The sequence below is a fragment of the Prionailurus bengalensis genome, chromosome A2 (assembly GCF_016509475.1).
Source record: "Prionailurus bengalensis isolate Pbe53 chromosome A2, Fcat_Pben_1.1_paternal_pri, whole genome shotgun sequence".
Taxonomy (NCBI): Eukaryota; Metazoa; Chordata; class Mammalia; order Carnivora; family Felidae; genus Prionailurus; species Prionailurus bengalensis.
This window is the reverse complement of record NC_057348.1, coordinates 30,441,092-30,467,180: the sequence shown is the minus strand read 5'-3', so window position 1 is coordinate 30,467,180 and position 26,089 is coordinate 30,441,092. Positions and strand designations below refer to the sequence as shown.

Genomic DNA, 26,089 nt, shown 5'->3' with positions numbered 1-26,089 from the left:
GGCCGTGCCAGCTGACAGGAGTACTTTACAGGGAGCTGCCTCCGCCCTCCTCTGCAGTAGCTCTTGGCAGCCTCCTGCTCAGACACTAATCCCTAGGAACCAAGGGGCCAGAAGTGGAGAGGAAACCAGGGAAACGGATCCAGGGACGCCAGGTCAGCCTCTGGCTTGCACTCCCTGTCACCAGTGACAGGTGGACCCGACTCAAGCCCCCAAAGCCCGGAATCAAGGTTGCTTCATTAGGACTGTAAACGGGTTGACAGGCTAGCAAAGTTCAGTCTTTCCCTGTTTCTGCGGAGCATGGCACTTCCCAGGACACAGTCACTAAGCAGCAAGCAAGCTAGAAGTTAGCAGGTTGGGAACCTGGTCCCAGCTCCCTCGCTGATGATGGTGTGACTTCTGGGCAGGTCACTTTCCCTCTTTGGGTCATAGTTAATTAACTTGGTCGGGCAAGTATCAGAGGCCCCTGTGTGTTCAGCACCGTGCGAGGTGCTGGGGACGCAGAGGTAAGCAAAGTCACACGCGTCCCTGCCCTCAAGTTGCTTAACAGTGTAGTAGGTAGACATCCCAGCATCACGTGAGTGCAGGTGAAATTACAGCTGTGAAACATGCTAATAAAAGGAGAGGTGCGTCGTGCTAGGAGAACTTGGCAGGAGAAACCCACCAAGTCTGGAGGGGTCAGAGAAGAGTTTGCTGCAAAGCTGAAGGATGGAGAGGAAGAACCGGTTACGAGTCAAGGAGGAGACAGGGGAGAATGCTCCGGGTGTGGGAAACATGCAAGCACCTGGCAGCAGAGAAAACAACCCCTCCCAGAGGCCTCAGCAAGGAGCCCAGAGGCCTGTGCTGAGGGGGGTGATGTGATGTCCGATGGGCCACAGAGCTCAGCAGGGCCTACACCTCCTCCTGAACTTACTTCATCATCCCTAATGCTCCTTGCAGCCACAGTGCTGGATCATCTTCATTGTCGTCCTGAGGCTGAGTTGGTCCATTCATTCTGAGGCAGAATACCACAGATTTTTCCAGAAAGTAGAACAATTATTCAAATAACGCATGAAGTAATCTGCCTGTTTCCGTTTAAAATTTCCGCATATGTGAATCATGTCTGCTTCTTGCTTGACTGGAGACTGCCTGGCGGCGGTAATAATGATGGGTTTGGAACACTCCAGAGTCGGACTTGCCCCCAAATGTGTGAGCCCAAAGAATGCAGGCAACCCTAGGGAAAGGTGATACCCAGAGATGTCTCCCAGGCACACGGTCAAGGCCGATCTTCCAGGGCCTGTGGGGCTAATGAGGAGGCTCCAAGCCTCAGCCCAGTGATGATTTCTCCATTGTCGCAGAGATCAGTGTTCCCAGGTGGGTTCCTCGTAACTGACATATAGATCCACATGCATAGTGACGTAGCTTCCTCCCTGTCTCCTCCCTCCAGAACAACTGGACGTGTCCACGGACATGAAAAAAATGAAACGCATGGGAGAATTGCTTCGGAGAGACTATCCCAAAATGTGCCGCTGGGCGTTTAAATGACTTACACACAGGGTGGGATAGGATTGGGAAATGTAGGGCTACCCGAGTGTACCTTCTCACTGATGTGTCATGCAGCGATCCAGGAAGGGGAGAGGGGGCATCGACTCTAACTGGCCACATACCCCTTTCTCGGCGGGACTAGTGTCCCCAGAATATACCTTTGACAAGTGCTCGTCTAGACTTTGCAGAGACCCCTGGGACATAATAGCGAGGGTTTGTCCTTTCTCAGGTGAAGGGACTGTGGACAGAGGGGTCATGACTTGGGCCCAAAGCCCCCCAGCTAAGGGCACATTGAGGACCAGAACACAGGCTCCTCGTTCACTCCAAGGGCTCCCCCACCCCTGTGTCTGGTTTCTGTCATAAATCACAACAGGCCAGGAGAGGAATTGACATCTGATGTGTGCCCTCCCTAGAATCGGGACAATTCTAGAAACTCTTTGCTAAACTATAGGGCCTACTGTGTGCCTGCACCATGCTAGGTGCTTGGCACATACCATCTCATTGAACCCTAAGAACACACTGGGGTAGGTATCTTACCCCAGTTTACAAATAGGAAGCCAAGGCTTAGGTCCAGTCACTTGTTCGATCCCTTTGAGGAAGGAAATTACAAAGCCGGGATTTGGACCCAGGTCTGCCTGACTTCTCTCGAAACGTGCCACCTGTTGTCCCATTTAGTCCTTTCAGTAGCCTCGCAAGATGAAACTGATCCCCACTTAGCAGTTGAGGACACTGAGGCTCGGAGATTCAGAAACCTGACAAGGTCGTGGAACCAGGGGGTGGGATAGCTGGGCACAGACCTCCCTCTGCCCTGTTCTCAGGCCTGCGTCCTCTGCCGCGTGCTCTCCCTGCGGGTGTAAACCGGGCCGACCGACAGCCACGCTGGTCTGAGTTCTTGTCTCTGCATTTACTGAAGGGGCACAGCATGAGCTGCAGAGAAACCCAGGCCTTGGGATGGGCTTGAACTGATGGCTTAGGTGATCACCTGTGAGCACGTGGGCAATGCTGAGCCCAGCTCCCCATCCCTTGAAGAGAAAAGTTCAGGGAAACAGTCCCTTCGCTTGGCAGGCAAATCCTAACAGCCACCACGCTGCCTCTGCTTGACCTCTGCTAGTAGGAAGATTATTCGTCTAATTAGGTAAAGAGCCTTCATACACATGTACATATTTTAACCCTAATGAGCTGTCAGCGGCAAGGTTTGCCCTTGGCCTGGTTGGCCAGCCCATCTTTCCTTGCCTTGGTGGAAAAGGCCAGTGCAGTAAACAGAACGTTGTTTCCATGGAAGCTCACTCTCGGGTTTTTTTCTTTCGGGCACTTGAAAAGGTGATTACTTGATTTCTCTCTGTATTTTTGGGTTTCATCTGGTAGGGCTGTCAAGCTCCTCGATTGAGGATGGCGTTCTCTCTTATACCAGGCTGTTTGAGGGAACTTTGGCTGCATTTCCTTTTCCATCCCCCACCTTGGGATCATTAGCTGTTGGGCAGCCGTGTCTGCCTTCCGGTCACTCTCCTAATTAAAATCTAACAGAGCAAAGGGATTTGACCCCAGAGAACGTTGGTGGCCCTGGGAAGCCAGGGAAATTTGTTAAGAGGTGGGAGCCCCTGAACCCTTCCTTTCCACGGTGCAGACTATCAGAGCAAATCCCTATATCCACACCACAGAGGGACACTGTCCCGTCTGGTACGTTCTTGTCTGAATCTTTGACGCCCCACTGTGGCCCATATCAGAAATACAGCCACCGTGGGCTTCTTTAATAACACAAACATCAGCCACCGTTTCCTGAAGATTCGTTCAGGAAACTGCATGCCGGGCACTGGGCTAAGCACTTTATATCCACTGTCTCAGTGAATCCTTACGACAACCTTAGGTAGTTTATTACACTGATTATTCAGATGAAAAGGCCTGAAGCACAGAGAGGTTGAGTCACTTGCTTAAGGTCACACAGCTCCTGAGGGGCAGAGCCAGGATAAGGACACATCCATTGCTCTCATTTCTTCAAGAGGGCCCTGGCACTGCTATAGCCTCCCTGGCAGAAATCAGCCACTTGTGACAGCGGACGAAGGGTAGACATTTCTCTGCCCCACAGTGGTGGCTCAGTGTGGTAAACTGTCCCATGTATACAAGGAACAGAAATGAGGCCGCCAAGTTAGTTAATTGTCAGAACCAATTAGGAAACCAAACAAGGCACTTAAGAAGGAAACCAACTGGGGCGCCTTGGTGGCTCAGTCGGTTAAACATCTGACTTCAGCTCAGGTCACAATCTCACGGTCTGTGAGTTCGAGCCCTGCGTCGGGCTCTGGGCTGATGGCTCAGATCCTGGAGCCTGCTTCCGATTCTGTGTCTCCTTCTCTCTCTGCCCCTCCCCCATTCATGCTCTGTCTCTCTCTGTCTCAAAAATAAATAAAAACGTTAAAAAAAAATTTAAAAAAAAGAAGGAAACCAACATAAGGCAGAGCAAAAGAGCTTCAGTTTGAGGCAAGACAGACTCCGTTTCTAATGGATCCTACCACTTGACCCGCTTTGTGAACTACAGCAAGTTCCTGAACCTTACTGAGATTCAGTTTCCTCATCTGTAACAGGGGGTAATAGTGGTACCAATCTCCTAAAGCTCTTTCACAAACTGCACCGTGGAATACTTTTCAATCAAATAATTGAGTAAAAGACAAATTGCATGCAGTTCAATAGGCTTATTTATTCTAGTAATTGCTCAGAATCTCTTTTATTCTTAGTTTATTTTTATTTTGAGAGAGAATGAGTGGGGGGTGGGGCGGGGGGGGGGGGCAGAGAGAGAGGAAGAGAGAGAGAGAATCCCAAGCACTGTCAGCACAGAGCCCGACACAGGGATCAAACTCATGAACGGTGAGATCACGACCTGAGCCAAAATGAAGAGTCAGACGCTTACCTGGACACTTAGCCACCTGAGCCACTCAGGCGCCCCTAGAATCGCTCAGAATCTTAATCATGTATTATACGGTTCCAGGAGGGAGCAGCACTTCCTGACCCCAGACTCCTTCTCCTGGAAGAATGCATATTAATATCTATTTCTTGAGACCCTTTAGAAAACACTGAAATATAGGTTATAGGATACCAGGGCTTGACTTAGGCATCAGTAAGTGCTAGTCTTCTCTCTTTTGTGCCCAAAATGTACAAATAACCTTGTCTGTCCTTGCTAGATTTAAGCTCCATGGAGGCACCAACTAAGTCTGCCTTGTTCCTTTCTGTATTCCACTGTTGGCATATCAAGACATTCCATAAAAATCTGATAAATGAATGAGTAAATGAAAGAACCCATGAATTAATGAATGAAGCCTAGAGTAGACCTAGCCGGCTTGTCTTCATTGATGACATTCTCTGCTGTCTCTAGTTAACGTTTGATGAGGGCCAGATGTCTCTGCAAAATTTAGTAATAGGGACGGCTCTATAGGATGTGTTTTCTCTTTTTCATTTCTATCTCTGTGAACACCGTATCTTCTGACAGAATTCCCAACTTTATCCTCTGACCAAATCATTCTGCTGTTTCTCAGTGAAGAAGGCAGACGTTTGGTCTGCCTGTGTATTTGAACAAAACATTTCTGAATGTTCCCAGTGGATTTGTACCTGGAGCTGAAGAAGGGTTGGGTTCCCAAGGGAGTAGAATAAAAGCAGCTCCTTAGAGCTTAAAAACAACATGGAAGATACTGTGTTTCCCATGCGCACCTATTGGAAAGTTGTAATGGATGGGCTCCTGGATAGCATGTAACTGCTTTCCTGTGGTTCTCTTCATATGCATGTGGAACAGGTTTTCCAGTTCATTCTCTGGGCACTGTACTGTGCAAAAAACAAACATTTTAGTGTCAATTTAAAAATATTTAAGTTGGTCACAGTCTAGCAGATTTCCCTACTGCAGAACTTCTCAGAGATTTTGTGCATTTTGACGTACCGTTTGCCAAATTCAACTGACCGTTCTTTTGGAGGCCTTCTGGAACCCTTATTAAACTCTGTTTGATAGGATTGTTGTTCAGCAGAACACTTTTAGAATAGATGGCTAGGGGTGCCTGGGTGGCTCAGTCGGTTGGGCATCCGACTTTGGCTCAGGTCATGATCTCACAGTTCGTACGTTCGAGCCCCGCGTCGGGCTCTCTGCTGACAGCTCAGAGCCTGGAGACTGCTTTGGATTCTGTGTTTCCCTCTCTCTCTACTCCTCCCCCAGTCATGCTCTGTCTCTCTCTCCTTCAAAGATAAGTAAAAACATTTAAAAAAAAAAAAAAACCTTTTTTTTAATAAATAATAAAAAAAAAAGAATAGATGGCCAAAAGTTGTCATCCAGTCTTTATGATCTAGGAAATAGTCCCGCTCCTCAAAACTGTGGAAAGGAGAAGGTAAGGCAACTCATGAATTGAATAAGGTGATAAAAATGCATAAAACTAGATGGATTTTATGTGTTTTATAAAACAACCAAAAAAGACTATGCACAATGCTTCAAAAGTATGACCATAATTTTTTTAGTGTTCTTGTTTACATCATATTAAAAATAACTTATTTTCTATGCCATTTTGTACCATAGATGAGATTCTTTTTCTTTTTTTTTTTTTTTAAGCATGGATCTGGGTTTTTATTTTAAAATTTCTAAATAAAAATGGCTTTTAAAGGAAAGGGACTTAGGGGCGCCTGGGTGGCTCAGTCAGTTAAGCATCTGACTTCAGCTCAGGTCATGATCTTACAGTTCGTGAGTTTGAGCCCTGCATCCGGCTCTGTGCTGACAGCCCAGAGCCTAGAGCCTGCTTCGGATTCTGTGTCTTCCCCCTTGCTCTGCCCCTCCCTGCTCGTTCTCTTTCTCTCTCTCTCTCTCTCAAAAATAAATAAACATTAAAAATTCTTTTTCTAATAAAGCTAAGGGACTTAGAAAATTCAGATACTTCCTAAGCTACTTTTTTTTGTGAGTTAATATGTACTATAAAGAGGAATAAATCCTATTTGAATGTCACTGTTCCCTCTTTATTACACTTTTCTGTGAATAAAATTAGTCATAAATCACTGAACAAAACAGACTCAATTACAGTTTGAAGGATAATTGTAGGCTTACCTGGAAATAGGTAGAAAACCTTAATTTTTTGGTGCCCATGCCCCCCCCCCCGATAACCCTCAGTTCTCTATAGTTAAGGGTCCATTTCCTAGTTTGCCTCTCTCTTTTTACTTTTTTCCCTTTGCTCATTTGTTTTGTTTCTTACATTCCACATATGACTGAAATTACATGGTATTTGTCTTTCTCTAACTGACTTATTTTGGTTAGCATACTACATCTCCCAGTTCCATCTAGTTGCTAATGTCAAGGTTTCATTTTTTTATGGCTTAGTAATATTCCTGTGTGTGTGTGTGTGTGTGTGTGTGTGTGTGTGTGTGTGTGTTTCAGTGAAAGAAGATGTTTGTTGAATGACAGAAACGTAATTCGTAGAGCAAAGATCAACAACTATGGCCTACCACCTACGGTTGCACATAAAGTTTTATTGGAAGACAGAAATGCTCATTCATTTATGGATTGACGATGTCTGTTTTCACATTTGTTTCGAAGACCTGAGTCATTGCAACAGAGATCTTATGACTCTCAAAGCCTGAAGGATTAACTATATGGCCCTTTACAGAAATGCTTACCAACCTCTTTCATAGATTCACAGACAGATGTGGTAAGAATGGCGATTATGTAACCAACCCCTTCATTCTATAGGTGGGAAAACCAGAGACGTTAGGGAGTTGTCCAAGTTTATTTCTGCTTAGTTATGCTGAATCTTATGTCCTAAAACCTCCAACTCCAGGGAAGACTAGGATAGATTTCAACTTAGATGTCAACACCGACTCCGTGATAGTGGCCATCTGGAGTACTAGCTGAGGAAGTCTCAGGGCTCAAAAGAAGGAACGCAAGGATTGATTAATCTCCCACGGTCTGGGGGTGGGACAGCTGTGGGATATATGCCATGGAGGCGCTACAGATAGGCACTATGTCTGCTCCACACATTTCTAATAGTTATTTTACTGTCTCCTTCTTTGTATGTCTGTCATGTAAACACTTTCTTCATTGGACCAAAACAGAGGTGCTATTGGGCCCTCATTGGAAGCACTCCTGCCCAGCAGTTCTCAAGTGATTCTTGTGCAAACTCATTCTCGTGTCTTTCCTAGCAACTGTCTACCACGTGATGCTCTGCCTGCAAGGATTTCATTTAAGACTTCACTCAAATTGGATTTGTTTGTTACAGAATTCTTAACTTTTAGTGAAATGTGTCTATGGGGACAGAGATTGGGGCGTGTAAAATGCAAAGTCACAAGTTTATTGGCTTTTGCGATCTAAACTGAACATCTCCCATGTTTGCGCTTTTGTGCAGCTGGACAATCCAGATGAGCAAGCAGCCCAGATCAGACGAGAGCTGGATGGACGTCTCCAAATGGCAGACCAAATAGCCAGGGTAAGGAAGCTTTGGGGACATTTGCTGGGGGATCAGGCCAAAGTTCCACACAGGAAGCACACTGATTTTTATTAAGGTCCATGGAAAGATAAAAGTGAGAAGCAGAGAAGAAGGAAGATGAGGACAATCACTTGACTGAGCCCTCATTCCTCCTTTCTCAGGGCAATTCTCCCAGATAGCATGTATGTTTTCTATGTTCCAGTCAATATTCAAGCCCCACCTTCCCTTTTCCACCTTTCCTTTTCCTTTTGCCTTATGTTTCCAACTGTCTATTGAGAACATTTCTTCTTGGATAGTCCCCTGCATTCCAAGTTAAATGCGCTCAAAATCTAGCTCCTTTTCTTCTTCTTCTTCCCACCGTGTACGCATACCTGCAATGGCTCCTCGTCACGTGTTCTCTATCAGTTACTACAGATGGGACTTCCTAGGTGTTCTCAGTTCCTCCTTCCTGCCCGTAACACCCCACACGCAGTCAGCTGCCCAGCTCATTGATTCTACCTCCAAAATGTGGGTCAGATCTCTTGACTGCTTTCCAGCACCTCGGCTAGTGCTTTGATTCAGGCCCTCATCCTCATGCCCAGATCTCACGATAGTCTCCTCATGGGTATCCCTGGCTCTACTCCTGCCCTCTCCAGTCTGTCCTCCACACGGTTGCCATTCTCAACCTCACGCATGAACATCTCACAAACAGAGCCTTGGAATCCTTCAGTAGAATCCTTCACTGCCCCCAGAACAAAATCTAATCTCTTCAGAATGATATTCCAGGCTCTTCATCGACAGACTAGATCCTTTCTTGTTAGACTCACCTCCCACAACTTTCCCATCAGAACCCCCCATTTCAGCTACAGAGACTGTCTCCCTCGGAGTGGTCCAGCAGGCCCTTTCTCGCCTCGATGACTGTGCACCCACCAGAGTGACCTTTCTTTTCTTCTCCTTTTAGCAAACCCTCTTACTCAGCCTTTGGTGCTCAACTTAAAACCCCTTCTCTGAGAGCTTAGCTAGTTCTCCTCTCTCTCGGAGAGAGGCCTCACACCACATTTAGACCTTTATTGTAACAGTTCATTGAATGGTGACTATTTTTTTTTACATTTCTGAGTCTCCTGGTAGACAGGGTTTCTCTAGAGTTGGGATTATGTCTTAACTGTTGATGTCTATGAACCTGAAAGTTATCCACTATTATCGCTGTTGCTGTCATTTATGTTATTAGCGACAGTAGTAATGTTAGTAGAATTCATTGAGTGCTGTTTCAAGCATACTAAATGCTTTACATGTACATCTCATTTAACCCTTAAAACAGCCCCTAAGTATATTTCAGTTATCATTTTTGTTTTAGAGGTGGGGAAATCAAGACTGAGCAGGATAGGTACTGGTTAAGGCACTACCCTGGAGCCTTAATTCAAGTCTGTCTAAATACGAGGGCTGGGACAAGGGTGAGCCTGGTACTCACGTAAGGTACAAAATTTAAACATGGGGGGCCACAAGTGCAGTAAGCATGGTAAATACCATTTTAATGAAATATTTTTAAAGCATAGTTAATGCAAAAACCCATGAAGAGTAAAATATCAAAATTTTAAACAATGGTATCCTACTTGTTCCTATGGTAACCACAGGGCATATGTCTCTGTGAGGGTAGGAGGCTGTGGGGATGGTTAGGTGGATGCCAATTAGTAGAGCCTGGCTTATACCCTTTTTGTGTATGGAAAGAAGTGTCTAGGGGCACCTGGGTGGCTCGGTCAGTTAAGCATCCAGCTTTGGCTCAGGTCATGATCTCACCATTCACGAGTTTGGGCCCCGCATCGGGCTCTGTGCTGACAGCTCAGAGCCTGGAGCCTGCTTCGGATTCTGTGTCTTGCTCTCTCTCTCTGCCCCTCCCACCCCCCGTACTCTGTCTCTCTCAAAAATGAAAATAAAATATTAAGAAAAATGTCTGAGGATTTTGGACACATGGAAAAGACTTCTACTGGAAGAGAAACCAAAATGAGATTCCAAAAAGCTCGAAAATCTCCGTTTGGGCTTAAGCAGCTTTATTGAAATATTTTGCATTTTGTTTTTGGACATCTTCAAAGTTTATAGTAGCGTCAGTCTGTCGGATAAAAATAAGATGCAGTCAGGGCGCCTGGGTGGCGCAGTCAGTTAAGTGTCTGACTTCAGCCAGGTCACGATCTCGCGGTCCGTGAGTTCAAGCCCCGCGTCGGGCTCTGGGCTGATGGCTCAGAGCCTGGAGCCTGTTTCCGATTCTGTGTCTCCCTCTCTCTCTGCCCCTCCCCCGTTCATGCTCTGTCTCTCTCTGTCCCAAAAATAAATAAACGTTGAAAAAAAATATTAAAAAAAAAATAAGATGCAGTTATGGATTTGCCGAAAGGTAGCATAAAAGGCTCTTATGTTGGAAAACCCTGCCTAATGAGAGAAAAAACATCAATAAAGCTTCAGAATTTACTTTTGTAAACTCAGTGTCTCCTCAGCAGATTATGCTGAATATAGAGGTCATTTGGTCCATTCTTAGCCTATTACATACCAAACTACTAAGTCTTCATCTCATTCGAAGAAAATTACACACACACACACACACACACACACACACACACACACTTCAAAAACAAGGCCATGGCACCTTTATTTTAGTTGTTTATTTTGAGGCTTCACGTGATAATTTAAGAACCTAGTGTAAGCTAATTTCAGTTTTTAAAAGACCATGAACAACTGTTATCTAGTGAGCCAAATTCCTCATCTATGAACAACAGTAGGTCCAAGAACTCTCTCCCCAGCCCATACTACTAGATATTCTGATCCCAAGTAGGGTATTATTGACAACTTAGAACTAGACTTTCTTAGACAATGAAATAGGCAATTAAAGTAAATCTATCTTGGTCATTATTTATAGAGAATGGAGAATAATTTCAAAGTATATGGAGTATCCCCCAAACATTTAGGGTATTGAGGATTTCTATGAGTGAGTCTGCGCACCAATATCTCCTGTTCTTGTAGAAATGGACTGTCTTCTTCTTCATCGTTTATTCATGGAATGGTCTCCTTGCCACAACGAATTAGTCCTGGAAATGCATTCTTTAGTCACATGGAACCAATCACAGTTCCCAGCCTGCCATGACCATATTCTGGTTGGTCCATCAATGGATCCCTGATGTAACTAAACCAATGAACTACTTCCCTGGGGAATGTGGGCTGTGGGCCAATAGGGCTGGGTCTTCTCATGCTAGAAAGATGTCTACAGCCATGTTCAATTCTTCCATTAGGAAAAAGAAGATGAAAGAATGAAGTCAACATACGGAGAGAGACGGAGACAGGGAATATACTGAGATTCCCAGGATGTTCAAGCCCTTGGTTACACTTATTCTTGAGCCTCAGCTGTGTAACTGCTTTTCCCTCAGTTTAGTTGGGTTCCGAGAAATATAAATTCTCTTTTTGCCTAAACTAGGCTGGCTAATACGGAGGAAAATTGAACAATATCTGCCAAAAATTAAAACAAAATATCGAGATTTTAGATATTGACTAGTTCGTGAAGGGATATTCCAGCAAAGCACCCCTGCTTATCTTTTTTTTTTTAGCATACCCTGATTTTTCTATTTCTGGCATCACAGTGAATTTTAGTGAGAGTGTGCAATTCAACCCATATGGCTGAACATCAGCTCCTGTAAATATCATAACCAGAAATTCCTGGATAGGGGACAGGCAAGATGGTGGCGTAGGAAGATCCTGAGCTCACCTCCTCCCACAGACACAACAAATCTACAACTGTATGTGGAATTGTCCCCTCTGAAGAGAGCCTAGAAATTGGATGAGCAGAGCCCCCACAACAAGGGACAGCACTAACACAGGTAGAAGGGGCAGAGATACAGTCTCACTAAGGAAGAAACCACTCCCTAGGTGCGGCATGTCACTCAAACAGAAGAATCTCAGCCATGTAGAAAGTATCACTGAGGAGCAAGAGATTTGAGCTCCACATCAGGAACCCCAACCCGTAGATGGGCCCCCAAAACACCAGGCTTTGAAAACCAACAGGGAATTCACTCAGGAAAACTATAGAACTGTAGAGAAAGCGAAACTGCTATTAAAGGGCTTACATACAGACTCACTCAACCCAGCAACCAGTACAAAATGCATGAGATTGATAAGCACGTAGACCACAGGTGAAGGAGACCCACTTGTTAATCCTGGAACATCAGACAGTGAGGCAGGAGACATCTAAGCCTCTCCCTGGGGACGGAGACACTGGCTGCAGCCAATTTTCCTGTTTCGTTCTGCTGTGCTAATCCTGGTGCTGGTAGGCAGCAATTTGGAATCCTCCCTCCAGACTGCTATGTCAGGGGATGTGCCCCACTGAGAGCCCCGTACAACCCTGCACCTCAGCAGGACTTCACAGCCAAAAGGACAATAATTCCACCCACCAACATACCTGCAGCCCTCGAGCCAGGCTTTACCGACAGCTAGGCCGACAGCCAGTACTTCAGATCAGATGCACAACAGTGGGTTGTCGCCCAGTCACAGCAGGAGAGTATAGACTTACCCCCACCCCCAGGGCACCTATCTCAAATGACTAGGGGAGTTTGCATGGGGCTCCATATGACACATTCTGCATAAAGCCACTCTTTCAAGACTGGGAAGCATAACTGATCTAAGAGATAGAAATAAACAGAGAATTGAGCATAATGAGGAGACAGAAGAATATGTTCCAACTGAAAGAATAAGACAAAACCTCAGAAAAAGAACTAGATGAAATGGACATAAGCAATCTACCAGATAAAGAGTTCAAAGTAATGGTCATACAGATGCTCACCCAGCTTAGGAGAAGAATGGATGCACATTGCCAGAACTTCAACAAAGAGATAGAAAATATAAAAAAGAATCCATCAGAGCTGAAGAATATAATGACTGAAATGAAAAATACACCAAAGGGACTTAGCAGTAGACAAGATGATGCAGAGGGATGGATCAACGACCTGGAAGATAGGGTAGTGCAAATCACCCAATCAGAACAGCAAAAAGAAAAAAGAATTTGAAAAACATTAATAATTTAAGGGACCTCCAAGATAACATCAAGTGTACTACCATTCATATTATGGGATCTCAGAAGGAAAAGAGAGAAAGAAAAGGACATAAAACCTATCTGAAGAAACAATGGCTGAAAACTTACCTATCCGACAAAGGAAACAGGCATCCAGGTCCAGAAATCAGAGAGAGTCCCAAAGAAGATGAACCCAAAGAGACACACATCAAGACACATTATAATCAGTGTCAACAGTTAAAGACAAAGAGAGGATCTTAAAATCATCAATAGGAAAACAACTAGTTACATACAAGGGAACCCCCATAAGACCATAGCTGATTTTTCAGCAGAAACTTTACAGACCAAAAGGGAGTGGCATAATATATTCAAAGTGCTGAAAGGAAAAGAATTATAATCAAGAATACTCTACCCAGTATGATTATTACTCAGAATTGAAGAAGAGGTAAGGAGTTTCCCAGGCAAGTAAAAGCTAAAGGAGTTCATCAACACCAAACCAGCCCGTTACAAGAAGTGTTAAAGAGATTTCTTTAAATGGAAAAGAAAGTTTATAAATAGAAGTAAGAAAACTATGAAAGAAAAAATCTCACTGGTAAAGGTAAACGTATAGTAAAAGTAGTGGATGAACCACCTGCATAGCGAGTATGGTGAAAAGAGAAAAGTAATAACATTGTCCAGACCTACAATTGTTAATCCAGGAAACACAAAATATTAAGATGTATAATATTATGTGAAAAACATAAATGGGGGAAGGAGGAGATGTTGTACTTTTAGAATGTGCTTGAACTTAAGCAACCATCAACTTAAAATAGAGTGCCATATATGTAGGATGTTATATATGAACTTCATGGTAACCACAAACCAAATATCTCTAGTAGACACAAAAATGAAGAGAAAGGAATCCAAGTATAACAATAAGGAAAGTCACCAAATCACAAGGGAAGAGAGCAAGAGAAGAAGACAGGAAGAGAGAAGAGCTACAAAAACAACCAGAAAACCATCAACAAAACGGCGATAAGTACATATATATCAGTAATTACTTTAAATGTAAAAGGACTAAATGTTGTGATCAAAAGACATACGGTAGCTGAATGGATAGAAAAACAAGACCCATCTATATGCTGCCTACAAGAGACTCACTCCAGATCTAAACACAAACACAGACTGAAAATGTAAGGATGGAAAAAAGATATTTCATGCAAAAGAAAAGGAAAAGAAAGTTGGTGTAGCAATAATTTATCAGACAAAAGAGACTTTAAAACAAAGTCTCTTTGTTTTAACAAAGAGACAAAGAAGGGCATTACCTAATAATACAGGGATCAATACAAGAGAATATAACACTTATAAATAATTGTGCACCCAACATAGAGGCACCTAAATACATAAAGCAAACATTTACAGACATAAAGGGAGAAACACAGTAATACAATAATAGTAGGAGATCAACATCCCACTTATCTCAATGGAGAGATCATCCAGACAGAAAGCCAATAAGGAAACACTGACCTTAAAAAATACCTCAGATCAGATGGACTTAATAGATGAATACAAAGCATTCCACTCCAAAAACAGAATATACATTCTTCTCAAGGATACATGGAACATTTTCCAAGAGAGGTGATATGTTAGGCCACAAAACACGTCTCAATAAATTTAAGATTGAAATTACATCAAGTATCTTTTCTGACCACAATGGTATGAAACTCAAGACCAACTATAAGAAAACTAAAAAAACACAAACACATAGAGGCTAAACAACATGCTACCAAACAACCTGTGGGTGAATGAAGAAATTTAAAATACCTTGAAACAAATAAAAATGGAAACACAACAGTACAAAATCTATGGACCACAGCAAAAGCAGCTCTAAGAGAGAAGTTTATAGTGATAGAGACCCACCTCAAGAAACAAGAAAATTTTCAAATAAACAATCCAACTGTAACACCTAAAGAAACTAGATAAAGAACAAAGTCCAGAGTTAATAGAAGGAAGGAGATAATAAAAATCGATTAGAAACAAATGAAGTAGAAACTAAAACAAAACAATAGAAAAGATCAATGAAACTAAGAGCTAGTTCTTTGAGGAAATAAAGAAAATGGACAACCTTTAGCCAGATTCATCAAGAAAAAAGAGAGAGGGACCAAACAAAGTCAGAAATGAAAGAGGAGAAGCTCCGACTGAACCCACAGAAATAATAAGGATAATTAGAGATTACTACAGACGATTATGTACCAACAAATGGGACAACCTAGAAGAAAGGGATAAATTCTTATAAACATGCAATCTTCCCAGACTGAATCAAGAAGAAATAGAAAATCTGAATATACTGATTGTTATTTATAAAATTGAATCAGTAATCAAATGACTCCCAAGACAAAACTCCAGGACCAGATGGTTTACAGGTGAATTCTACCAAATATTTAAAGAAGAGTTAATACCTACCCTTCTCAAACTACTCCAAAAAACTGAGGAGAAAGGAATGCTTCATAACTCTTTCTGTGAGACTAGCAGTCCCCTGATATCAAAACCAAAGATACCACAAAAACAGAAAATAACAGGCCATTATGCCTGATGAACATAGATACAAAAGTCCTCAACAAAGTATAAGCAACCTGAATTTAATAGTACAGTAAAAGGACCATATAGCGTGATCAAATGGGATGTATTCCAGGGATGCAAGGATGATTCAGTATCTGCAGATCAATGAATGTGATATATCACACTGACCAAAAGAAGGGAACAACTATATTATCGTTTCAATAGATGCAGAAAAAGCATTGAATGAAATTCAATATCCATTTGTGATTAAAACACTCAAAAAATGGGTACAGAGGGAATATATCTCAATATGATAAAAGCCATATATAACAAACCTACAGCTAACATCCTATCCAGTGGTGAAAAGCTGAAAAATTTTCCTCTAAGATCAGGAACAAGACAGTGATGTCCACTCTCACCATTTTTATTCAACATAGTATTGGAAGTCTTAGTCACAGAAATCTGACAAGAAAAATAAATAAAAAACATCCAGATTGGGAAAGAAGAAGTAAAACTGCTACTATTTGCTGATGACATAGTACTGTGTGTAGAAACCCTTAAGACTCCACCAAAAAACTTAGAAGTAATAAATGAATTCAGTAAGTTGCAGGATACAAAATTAATATGCCTAAACTTGTTGCATTTCTATACACACATAATAAACTAACCGAAAGAGAAATTAAGGAAACAATCCCATTTACAATTGCAACAGAAAGAATAGAATACCTAAGAATAAATTTAGTCAAGGAGGTGAAAAACCTGTTGCTTTGAAAACTATAAGACATTGATGAAAGATAGGCACAAATAAATGGAAAGGTATTCTTTGCTCATGGAGTGGAAGAGCTAATATTGTTTAAATGTCCATACTACCCAAAGCAGTCTACACATTCAGTGCAATACCTATCAAAACACCTATAGTATTTTTCACAAAACTAGAACAAATAATCCTAAAATTTGTATGGAACCACAAAGACCTCAAATAGCTAAAGCTGTCTTGAGAAGAAGAAAACAGCTGGAGGTATCATGCTCCTTGATCTCAAACTATACTAAAATGCTACAGAAACCAAAGCAGTATGGCATGAAACCACACACAGTGGATCAATGAAACAGTATAGATTGTCCAAGAATAACCCCGCACTTTTATGGTCATTTAGTCTTTAACCAAAGAGACAAGCATATACAATGGAGAAGAGACAGTCTCTTCAATAAATGGTGCTGGGAAAACTGGATAGTTAATGAGTAGAATGAACCTGAGCCACTTTCTTATACCATATAGAACAGCAAATTCAAAATGGATAAAGACTTAAATGTAAGACTGGAAACCATAAAACTAGAAGAAAACATAGGCAGAAGGCTCTTGGACATCATTTTAAGCAATATTTTTTTGGATCTGACTCCTCAAGCACGGGCAACAAAAGCAAAAATAAATAAATGGGAGTACATCAAGCTAAAAAACCTTTTGCATAGTAAAGGAAACCATCAATAAAACAAAAAGACAACATACTGAATGGGAGAAGATCTTTGTGAATGATAGAATCGATAATGGGTTAATATCCAAAATATATTTTTTAAAAATTCACACAGCTCAATATCAAAAAATCAAACAACCCAACTACAAAACTGGTAGAGGGACCTGCATAGACATTTCTCCAAAGAAGACACACAGATGGCTAACAGACACATGAAAAGATTCTCAACATCACTAAGCATCAGGGAAAGACAATTCAAAATTACAATGAGGTATCACCTCTCTGTTAGAATGGCTATCACCAAAAAGACAAGAAATAAAAGTGTTGATGAGGATGTGGGGTAAAGAGTACCCTTGTGTCCTGTAGGTGGCAAATGGTCAAGCCACTATGGGAAACAGTATGGAGGTTACTCAGAACAATAAAAATGCAACTATGATGCAATCCAACAATTCCACCTCTGGGTAATTATTTACCTGAAGAAAATGAAAACACTAATTTGAAAAGATATAGGCACCTCTATGTTTACTGCAGCATTATTTACAATAGGCAAGGTAAGGAAGCAACCCAAGTGTCCACTGGTAGATGAACAGATAAAGAAGATATGGTATATGTGTGTAGTGTACATATATTGTATATATATATACATGTGTGTATATTGTGTGTATACATACATATATACATATATATACATATACATATGTATATGTACATATATGTATATGTATATGTACATATACATATACATATGTATACATATACATATACATATACATATACATATGTATATATACATATATGTATATGTATGCATATATATGTATGTATACACACACATACATAATGGAATATTACTCAGCCCTAAAAAGGAATGAGATCTTTCCATTTGCGACAACATGGATGGACCTAGAGAGTATTATGCTCAGTGACAAACACCATATGATGATGTCACATATGTGTGGAATCGCAAAAACAAAAAAACAAAACAGAAACAGATTCATGGATACAGGGAACAATCTGGTGATTGCTGGGAGAGGAAAATAGGGGAAAGGAATTTAAAGGTTCAAATTTCCAGTTATAAAATAAATAAAACATGAGGGTGAATGTACAGCACATATTGTAATAACATTGTAATAACCTCGTATGGTGACAGATGATAGATTGATTCGGTGATCCCTTCGTAATGTATATAAATGTTGGATCACTATGTTGTATACCTGAAGCTAATAGAATATTGTATGTCAACTACGCTTCAATAAAAAAAAAAATGCCTTCACCAATACAGATCCTCATTTTTTCCATCACCCCAATCTTTGCGAAGATCCAAGATGCCTTTCAACCAGGCCTTTACCTTACCTCATCCTAGCCTCTCTCTCTCTCTCTGCTCATTCAGCCTTCATTAAATGCTTTGCACACTGGCTGTACATTTTCATGTGAACTCTCATTTAGATCAGTTACAATACTGGGAGTTTCAGTGATTCTCCCCAGTTCAGCACATGGAAGAGTTTAAGTGATGTGCCCAAGGTCACTTAGTTCGTAAGTAGAAAGTTGAGTGCTCTAATTCCAAGTATCATGTCTGTTTGTTTTGTTTTTAGTAGTCATATGACAGGCAGGAAGCTAGTTACACCAGGACAGGACTGGTTGTCCCTCAAGTCAACTACCTTCTCTTTCCACTAAACTTTACTCTAGATTTCCTTCAGTTTATCCAGAAGGCCAAACGAAGCAAGAGCGTCAGGCAGAACTGGCTCCTGGAGTTCTGTATCCTTTTGCTTTGATTTCGTTGGACTCTGGAAAAGAGGTGGTAAGGACCCCGGTGTTTCTGCTGGCAGCATTGTCATTGTCACACGCGTACAAAAGGCTTATGTGTGTTCTTTCTTCCTAGAAGAGAAGGGAGGCAATACAGGGAAGTTTTCCTCCACCGCAACCCTACACTGTAATCTGTCGAATCAGTCACACTAACGTCCCACAAATCACCAGAGATGGCTGCTGGAGCTGTCACTGTGAACATCAGACATGCTGCCTTAAAAGTTCCATGAGGAGATCTGAATGCATTTTTTTTTTAATGTGGTAGAAAAGGCTTCTTAATCCCTGTTCAAACATTTTCCCAAATCCTCTCATGGTGATACTAAAATGTCCCCAAATTTCACCTAGGAATTAAGTCTATGTTATTTAAATTGTGTCGTCAAAAGTTGACATTGGAGCTTAAACAGACAGATTGTGGCATTAGCGGTCCTGTGATATTTGCCAATTCTTTTGGCCACATTTTGAGGTAAAATTCCAGACTTCGTGAGCTAATTATATACGATCAATAATACAGTTTTTATAGTATTCATGGAAGAGGTGTGGGAGTGAAACAGCATTGGTTTTTCAAACTATCACTTAAATGTGGAGTTGCTATTTAAACCCCTATTCTCCACAGAACAAAATTACCATCTCATACCATGGTCCTGCTGCAAACATTGATGAGACTGTGCCCCCAGGAAGGAAACACTATCCAAATATTTCCCTCTGGGAAAAGTTCTGCTGCACGCATTGTCAAAAATCAGATAAAAATGGATTCTTCTTCTACCAGAGAATAATACTACCCCCCAGCTTACAAATTAATTGTTTGTACCTGGCATTCACCCTGAGTCATGAGGTTAATACAGTGTCCAGACACACTAGGGTTTAGTTTGATTTTTCTACCTGAAAGAATGTGTGTGGGGAGCATCTCCCTGACTCTGACCTTGGCAGGTAGCTAACCACGCAGGAAAATCTGAGTCCAAGCAAAAATCTAAATGCCGAGGAGAGCCTCTGAAGTTCGTTAACTGAAGGGAAGTCCATCTAATTCATAAAAGCTGAGGAAGTAATGCCAAACCACTTAAAGACGGGTTTGGGGAAAGAAGCCAATCCTGGAAGATATCATACCTATGCCCAAAGCACCTTCTAATGTGCGTCATGCTGACTTTTACAAATTATTGACCAAGACCTTCTTTCTCTCATTTAACACGCCTTCCCTTCTTCATCACTCCCTGTACTTCACCCCATGCCCACCAACACACAGTCCACATTGACTGGTCATAGTGGAACGGTCACTGCCGTGGAGGGCTCGGCTCTTATCGGTCCTGTGCTGAACACTGAGATAAAGCAACGCAGAGAGGGTACGCGATGCTGAGAAGCCCCCTAGGGTTTACCTTGGCTCTTTGCCATTTAGAGCCAGATAGTTCTTCTCTATGGTATGGTAGCTACAAATATAGCTAAAAATTAAAAAAAACCAATGGAGGTTTCACACTCCATGCTACTGATTTACTGAATATACTTCTATGCATCATTTTCCTCCAGAATTTGGGACTAAATGATAGCACTAGCCTCAGTTGTTGGAAGGATTAAGTGAGGTAAAGCATGCAAAATATTTACTTAGTGTCCGGGACACAAACAACAATTGTGAGAGCCAACTAGCATCATGATCTCTATGATAGTCACCGTCATTATGATTGGTAATGTTATTGTCAGCAGCGGTGGTGGTAGCATGGTACCTGATGGATATGGATATGTATATGTGTATGTATATATGTATACATATATGTGTATATACATACATGTGGTATATATATGCTGATTATATATAGTCAAAAAGTATTGGTGTTTGTTTTTACCTTTTACTCTTCACAATAACTGTACGAGGCTTCTTATCCCTACTTCAAATATGGAAACTAAAATTCACAGGGAAGAAACCTGTCTAAAGTCACCCAACTAGTAAGTAGTAGACCCAGGATTCAAAGTCAAGTTGATTTCACTCATGTGAACTGGATAAGATTCCTTGGTGAACTTTGTACTCTACACATGCCTCTGTTACTTCATGTGTCACAGGGCATCTACTTGGTTTTTTTTTCTGGCATTCCCCTTCACCCCATACCATCACCTCTTGGCTGACTCTTTCATCCCAATGACATCCATACACCTGACACATCATAGGAGCCCAGGACTTGTTTGAGGGATTGTATTGAGTAAGTACAACATTGTCAGTGAGCTCTGTGTCTAGGAGGTGTCCTTCTGCCACATCCTTCCTTCTGGTCACCTATCAGTTTGCCATTTGAGCCTCTGGAGTCTAAGGATCCGCTATCTGAGTGGGGGTACCCTTGTCAGCTTTTACATGTGACTCTTCATCCTCTATGGATAAAAATGAAAAGACAGAAAAGAAAAGTAAATGGCTGACAGAGCTGTTAGCACTTTCAAATGCCATTTTTCAAGATGTTTCAAAAATCACTCAGTGTGGCCGAGCACAAATAACCCTGTTAGGAATTGTCCTTGGGAGGCCATCCCCATTGAGGAGTGTTATCAGCCCAAAACAAAATTAACGGACAGCAGAAATTTTCTTTGGAAGACTTTGTCCATCCATATGCTATGTCTTTCATAAAGCGATATGAATAAACAATGCTTTTGTCAAGGCTAATTTACTTTAATGCTTGGGAAAGTAGCAATCGAAATGGACGACTACATTTTCCTTGTTCTTGGCACAACCTCAGCTTTGAAATGTGTTTGTAATGGGTCTGCTGCTGAAAACTCCCCTTAAGAACCTCAGCCTAGATTGACAGAATGCTATTTCTTCTCAAGGCTTTAGTACACAGGGCAGAAAAATGGCCTTGTTTTCCCTTGCAGACTTCAGTTTTATGAGCCTCTTTTTATGATGTCATTAGAAACTGTCCAAGTTCTGAGAGGAGTGATCATTCTTTGGATTTTTCCAATACTCTGCTGCATAAAGTGTGTTGTACTCTAACTCTGGGCCAAAGCGGTATTGTCTGTAACCACTGGATCTTCTTGCACAATGTCAAGGCTGTGGAGTTGTGAGGCATTGAGTGAGTCCCAAAGGTGGGTGTGATAAAAGGGACTGCACTCGATGATAAGGTGTCTCAAGGCTGATGGCCAGAAAGAACCCACTTCACAGACAAGACAGTTTTTCTCTTCATCTCCATGGCAACCACAAGGCCAGCAGCTTCCAGTAAAAACTCAGAGATACCATTTACCCAGCTTCCCAAGAATCCCACGTAGTTATAAGATTTGGGCCCCAACATGAGAAAGAAAGAGATCAGTGTAACAGACTTTAGGCTAATGATACGTAACCTTTGCTGCTTGGTGTCTTCTAACATGGCCTTGGGGACCACTCTTTGATCATGAATTGACTTTCCATCTTTACTCTCCATAAGGGCCATGTTCAAAAGATGAGGAAATACATGTGGCCATGTACAGTTATACAGACCTTCTTAGATTCATGGTTGCTGGTATATTTTCCATGGAAGGGAGGAAAGAACAATGATCCTGTCTCAGCCAACTCAACCTGGTGGTAAAGTGTTCTTCATCCATCAGACTCTCAGCTCACAGATCCCCTCCTCTGGAAAGCAGCTCCTGACTCTCTCAGCAAGAGTTCATGTCTCATACACTGCTGTAACAGTATCTACCTTGATATTTCTTCAATAGATCTTTCTCCCCATTGGTTGATAAGCTTCATGGGAACAGTCCACAGCCTTTCATCATGATCCCTCCCTAACACTTACCTACTAAGGTAGGATTCTTGCCTTGAATCATTACTAGCTGTTGTTGAGCTCATCAGCCTCTCATCGCGTTTCAGAGGCATCCATCCTGCTGCTCCTCAGTGTGTTTAGAAAGCACCACATGGTGGGCTGAGCCCAACGGTAAAGCAGGAAGTGATTATAGTAAGAGACTCTGGAAGGAACCAGTACTCAAAGGTTGCTGAGTGGATTTCAGACCCCCATGCTCATTTACCTGGAAAAGCAGAATCTCGATGTTCTTCCAGAACTATTTCATCATCTCTCCACCTCCACCTCATGACTGAGTTTTAGCTGTGTTGATATTTAATATGGACATTTTGCCAAGCCATCCATTCATTCACTCAACTCATAAGTATTGAATCCTTACTATGTGCCAAAGATTATTTTAGAAAATAAGAATTCACCAAGGGTATCAAGATAGACGTCATGGCCCAGCAGGAAAGAGAAACAAATTTCACCATTTTCCATTAATTATAATTATGGTAAATGTTACCAAGAAGTTGAGCTAGGTGTTATAAGAAAGTAGAACAAGGAGATTCGACCTAGGGAAATAAATTTTGAGGCTGAAATACAGAAGATGACAAGATGGCTGAGAATTATCTAGGGAGGCAAGGGGGTAAGGGGAATAGTTCCTCTAGGTAGGAAGAAGACTGACACAGCGCAAAGGCATCTCCAAGCTCTATACAGAGGATTTACTATGTGAATTTTAGTGAAACTTCCATGTTAGAAAGAAAGAAATACCCTTCTAGTTAAGTAGTATGTGTGCATGTGTGGTGGGAGGGAATTATTGAAAGGAAAATAAGAGAATCTCAAAGGAACCAAAAGGAGAGATACTGGGCTTTGTAAGAATTAGAAAACCAATAAAAGCCAGAGCTCCTTTCTGTGACTCTAAATAGCTTCTTTTCTCCTGTTCCCTTCCTCTGCCTTCCCTCCTTTCCTTCCTCCATCTGTTAGTCTCTACCTCTATCCCTCTACCTCTCTCTCTCTCTTCGTCAAGTGTCTTATTCTTTCAGCTGTTCCAATATGGCAGTCTACATGAGTAGACATGATCTTGCTATTTCAATTCCACTGCTAACTGCAATCTCAATATCTCTCAGTTCAATTGCTTGTGAGAGTAAATCCGGTTGACTGTTGGCCATTTAACTGAATTAGTTGGTTGATTTGGGTCAGGTGCCCATGTATGAAACATCTTATTTTTTTTTTTGCCACCCCTAATTGGCAAACCAATTCACATCCCATGTGATCCTGGTGGAATTCTACCCTTAGCCGCAGGGATGGAGGAAATAATTCATGCCTAAGCAACTCAACACAACATATCACCAACCATAAAAGGTTGTTCAGGTTATGTGCATAAGTCAGACTTTGAGAATTTTGGAATCAAAGACATTATAGGGGGAGATATTCACTCTTCCTTTAGATTGCATGCTATGATGTTATGAGTTTTAACAACCTTTCTGTGACATTAAGGGGAGCCAGACTGAGTATGGAGCCACCTCCGAGGAACCCAAATTAAGATTTGGAAAAATACCAGTTGTTGTGATATTATCCGAGTCCTGACTCCAGCCTTGCTGGAAGCTGGTCTACCCCAGGACATTTCAAACCAATCAATTCCCTCCATTGTTTAAGAGAGTTTCGAGTTGGATTTTTCTGTCTCTTGCAAAAAAGGGCAAACCGATCTGGCTTGCCCCTCACCTGATCAGTATGGACCAAGGCTAAGGAGGGCAATCCCTGTTTCAAGTAGGAAATGATTCTTTGAGATGGTGATTGATCCAAAGTATATTCAAGGCACCTGGACAACTTAGAGGTAATGAGGAAACAAAGAGCATGGCTAACCATGTTGCTATTACAACTGAATTCATAAGCAAGGAAGGAAAAAAAAAATAGAGGTCACTTCTGATATGGAATTGCTTTATCTTCTTTTCTAAAGAATTTTAATCATGTTTTTCATCACTTCATTAATTTTTTCAATTTTTCTTGAAAACAGTAACAATTCTTTCTACTATTCTTTTAGAAATAGCTACAGGCTATGTTTGAAACATCTCAAATGAGCTCCTTTTGAATTATTCATGTGAGAAAATCTCTATACGTATCCAGAAATAGGGTGTCTTTCTGTCTCCAAACTTAAAAACAACGGATTGCATTTTGCTAAAAAGAAAAACGGTTTCAGCTGAAACCAGACTTTAAAAATATCACCCCATTTTTCTTTCCACAAATCAAATTTGTCGGAGAAAACTGGGGGAAAAAATTGAACTATAATAAAACATTTGACTCGTTCTTACTATATGTTTATATATGTATTTCTTACCTGTTAGAGATTGTAAATAACTAGAAGGCAGACAGCTGTCTACTCAACTAGGCTGAACATTTTTCTAGCACGGTGTCACAATATCTGGGCAAAATTTCACCAGTGGTAGATGTTATTGTAACTCTGGGCTGTAAGATGTAAACCTTCTATGTAAATCAGGTCCCTTTTTATTCCTCTGCTCATACTTTTCTTTTCCTTTACAAGGAGCGCAAATTTCCCAAATTTGTATCCAAAGAGATGGAAAACATGTACATTGAGGAGCTGAAGTCATCTGTCAACCTGCTCATGGCCAATTTGGAGAGCATGCCGGTGTCCAAAGGTGGAGAGTTCAAACTTCAGAAACTCAAACGCAGCCACAACGCTTCCATCATCGACATGGGTGAGGAGAGTGAGAACCAGCTCTCCAAGTCAGATGTCGTGCTGTCTTTCTCCCTGGAGGTAAAAAGCCCTAAACCCTTGAAAGTTTCCTGGCACAGCCAGCAGGACGTGGGTGATTAGATGCATCACAATCAGCTTGCTTTCTTCCCTGCACCCCAGGAGCAGTTATTAAAATAACAGCTTGCTAAGCATAGGTCAGCTAATCAGCAAGTGATTCCCCATCTCCAGGAGCCCATGCGTTTCTGAAGGAAATGCAGTCTTAAGAACCATCTACTGAATTTAATCTTGCATTATTTTCCATCTTAAAGCACTGCTCAAGGATTTTGTAAAGCCCTTACGCAATTTAGAAAGTTTATAATGTTGCCATCCTGTGTCGGAGTTAGGAGAGAAGCAATCTAGCATCATTTGGTGAGTTGTAGATTTTCTTTCCTGTTGTCTCTCCTGTTGGGTACACAATAGGAGAGCCTCTTGTTGCTGGGGAACCTTTTTAGTTTATTTCATCAGCCAAAGAAAGAACCCGTTCAGACCGGGACTGTGGCAGAAAGCTCCGCATGTCAGTACATTTCTCTATAACTTCTGCTCACATGTTTGTTTTTCATACGTATAATAGAGGGAGTGGATCTGATCTGGCTGCGGTGGAATTGCCCAGAAAACTGGTTCTCTATGCAGATTCCTGGCACCACCCAGACCAAATCTCAAGGTGGAGGCAATGCAGCATGGTGCAGTCACCTGGGAAAAGAGTTTGGTGGTTTTGCAAAAAGTTAAACATAAAACTAGCACATGCAGAGTGCAACTCTATTCTTAGATATCTACTCAAGAGAAATGAAAACACACATCCCCATAAAATCTTGCTCCTGTTCAAAGTTTATAGCAGCACTATTTTT

General features: G+C 41.7%; 1 protein-coding gene across 28 annotated transcripts in view; it reads left to right on the top strand.

The window, feature by feature from the left end:
- CADPS (calcium dependent secretion activator) overlaps positions 1-26,089 on the top strand; it is a 476,275-nt gene that overhangs the window by 205,914 nt on the left and 244,272 nt on the right. For all 28 annotated transcript variants that reach the window (XM_043587832.1, XM_043587835.1, XM_043587838.1 and 25 more), the window contains exons 4-5: positions 7,872-7,952; positions 25,032-25,265. In XM_043587832.1, coding sequence (XP_043443767.1) covers positions 7,872-7,952; positions 25,032-25,265 — 315 coding nt within the window. The remainder of the gene's footprint in view (positions 1-7,871; positions 7,953-25,031; positions 25,266-26,089) is intronic.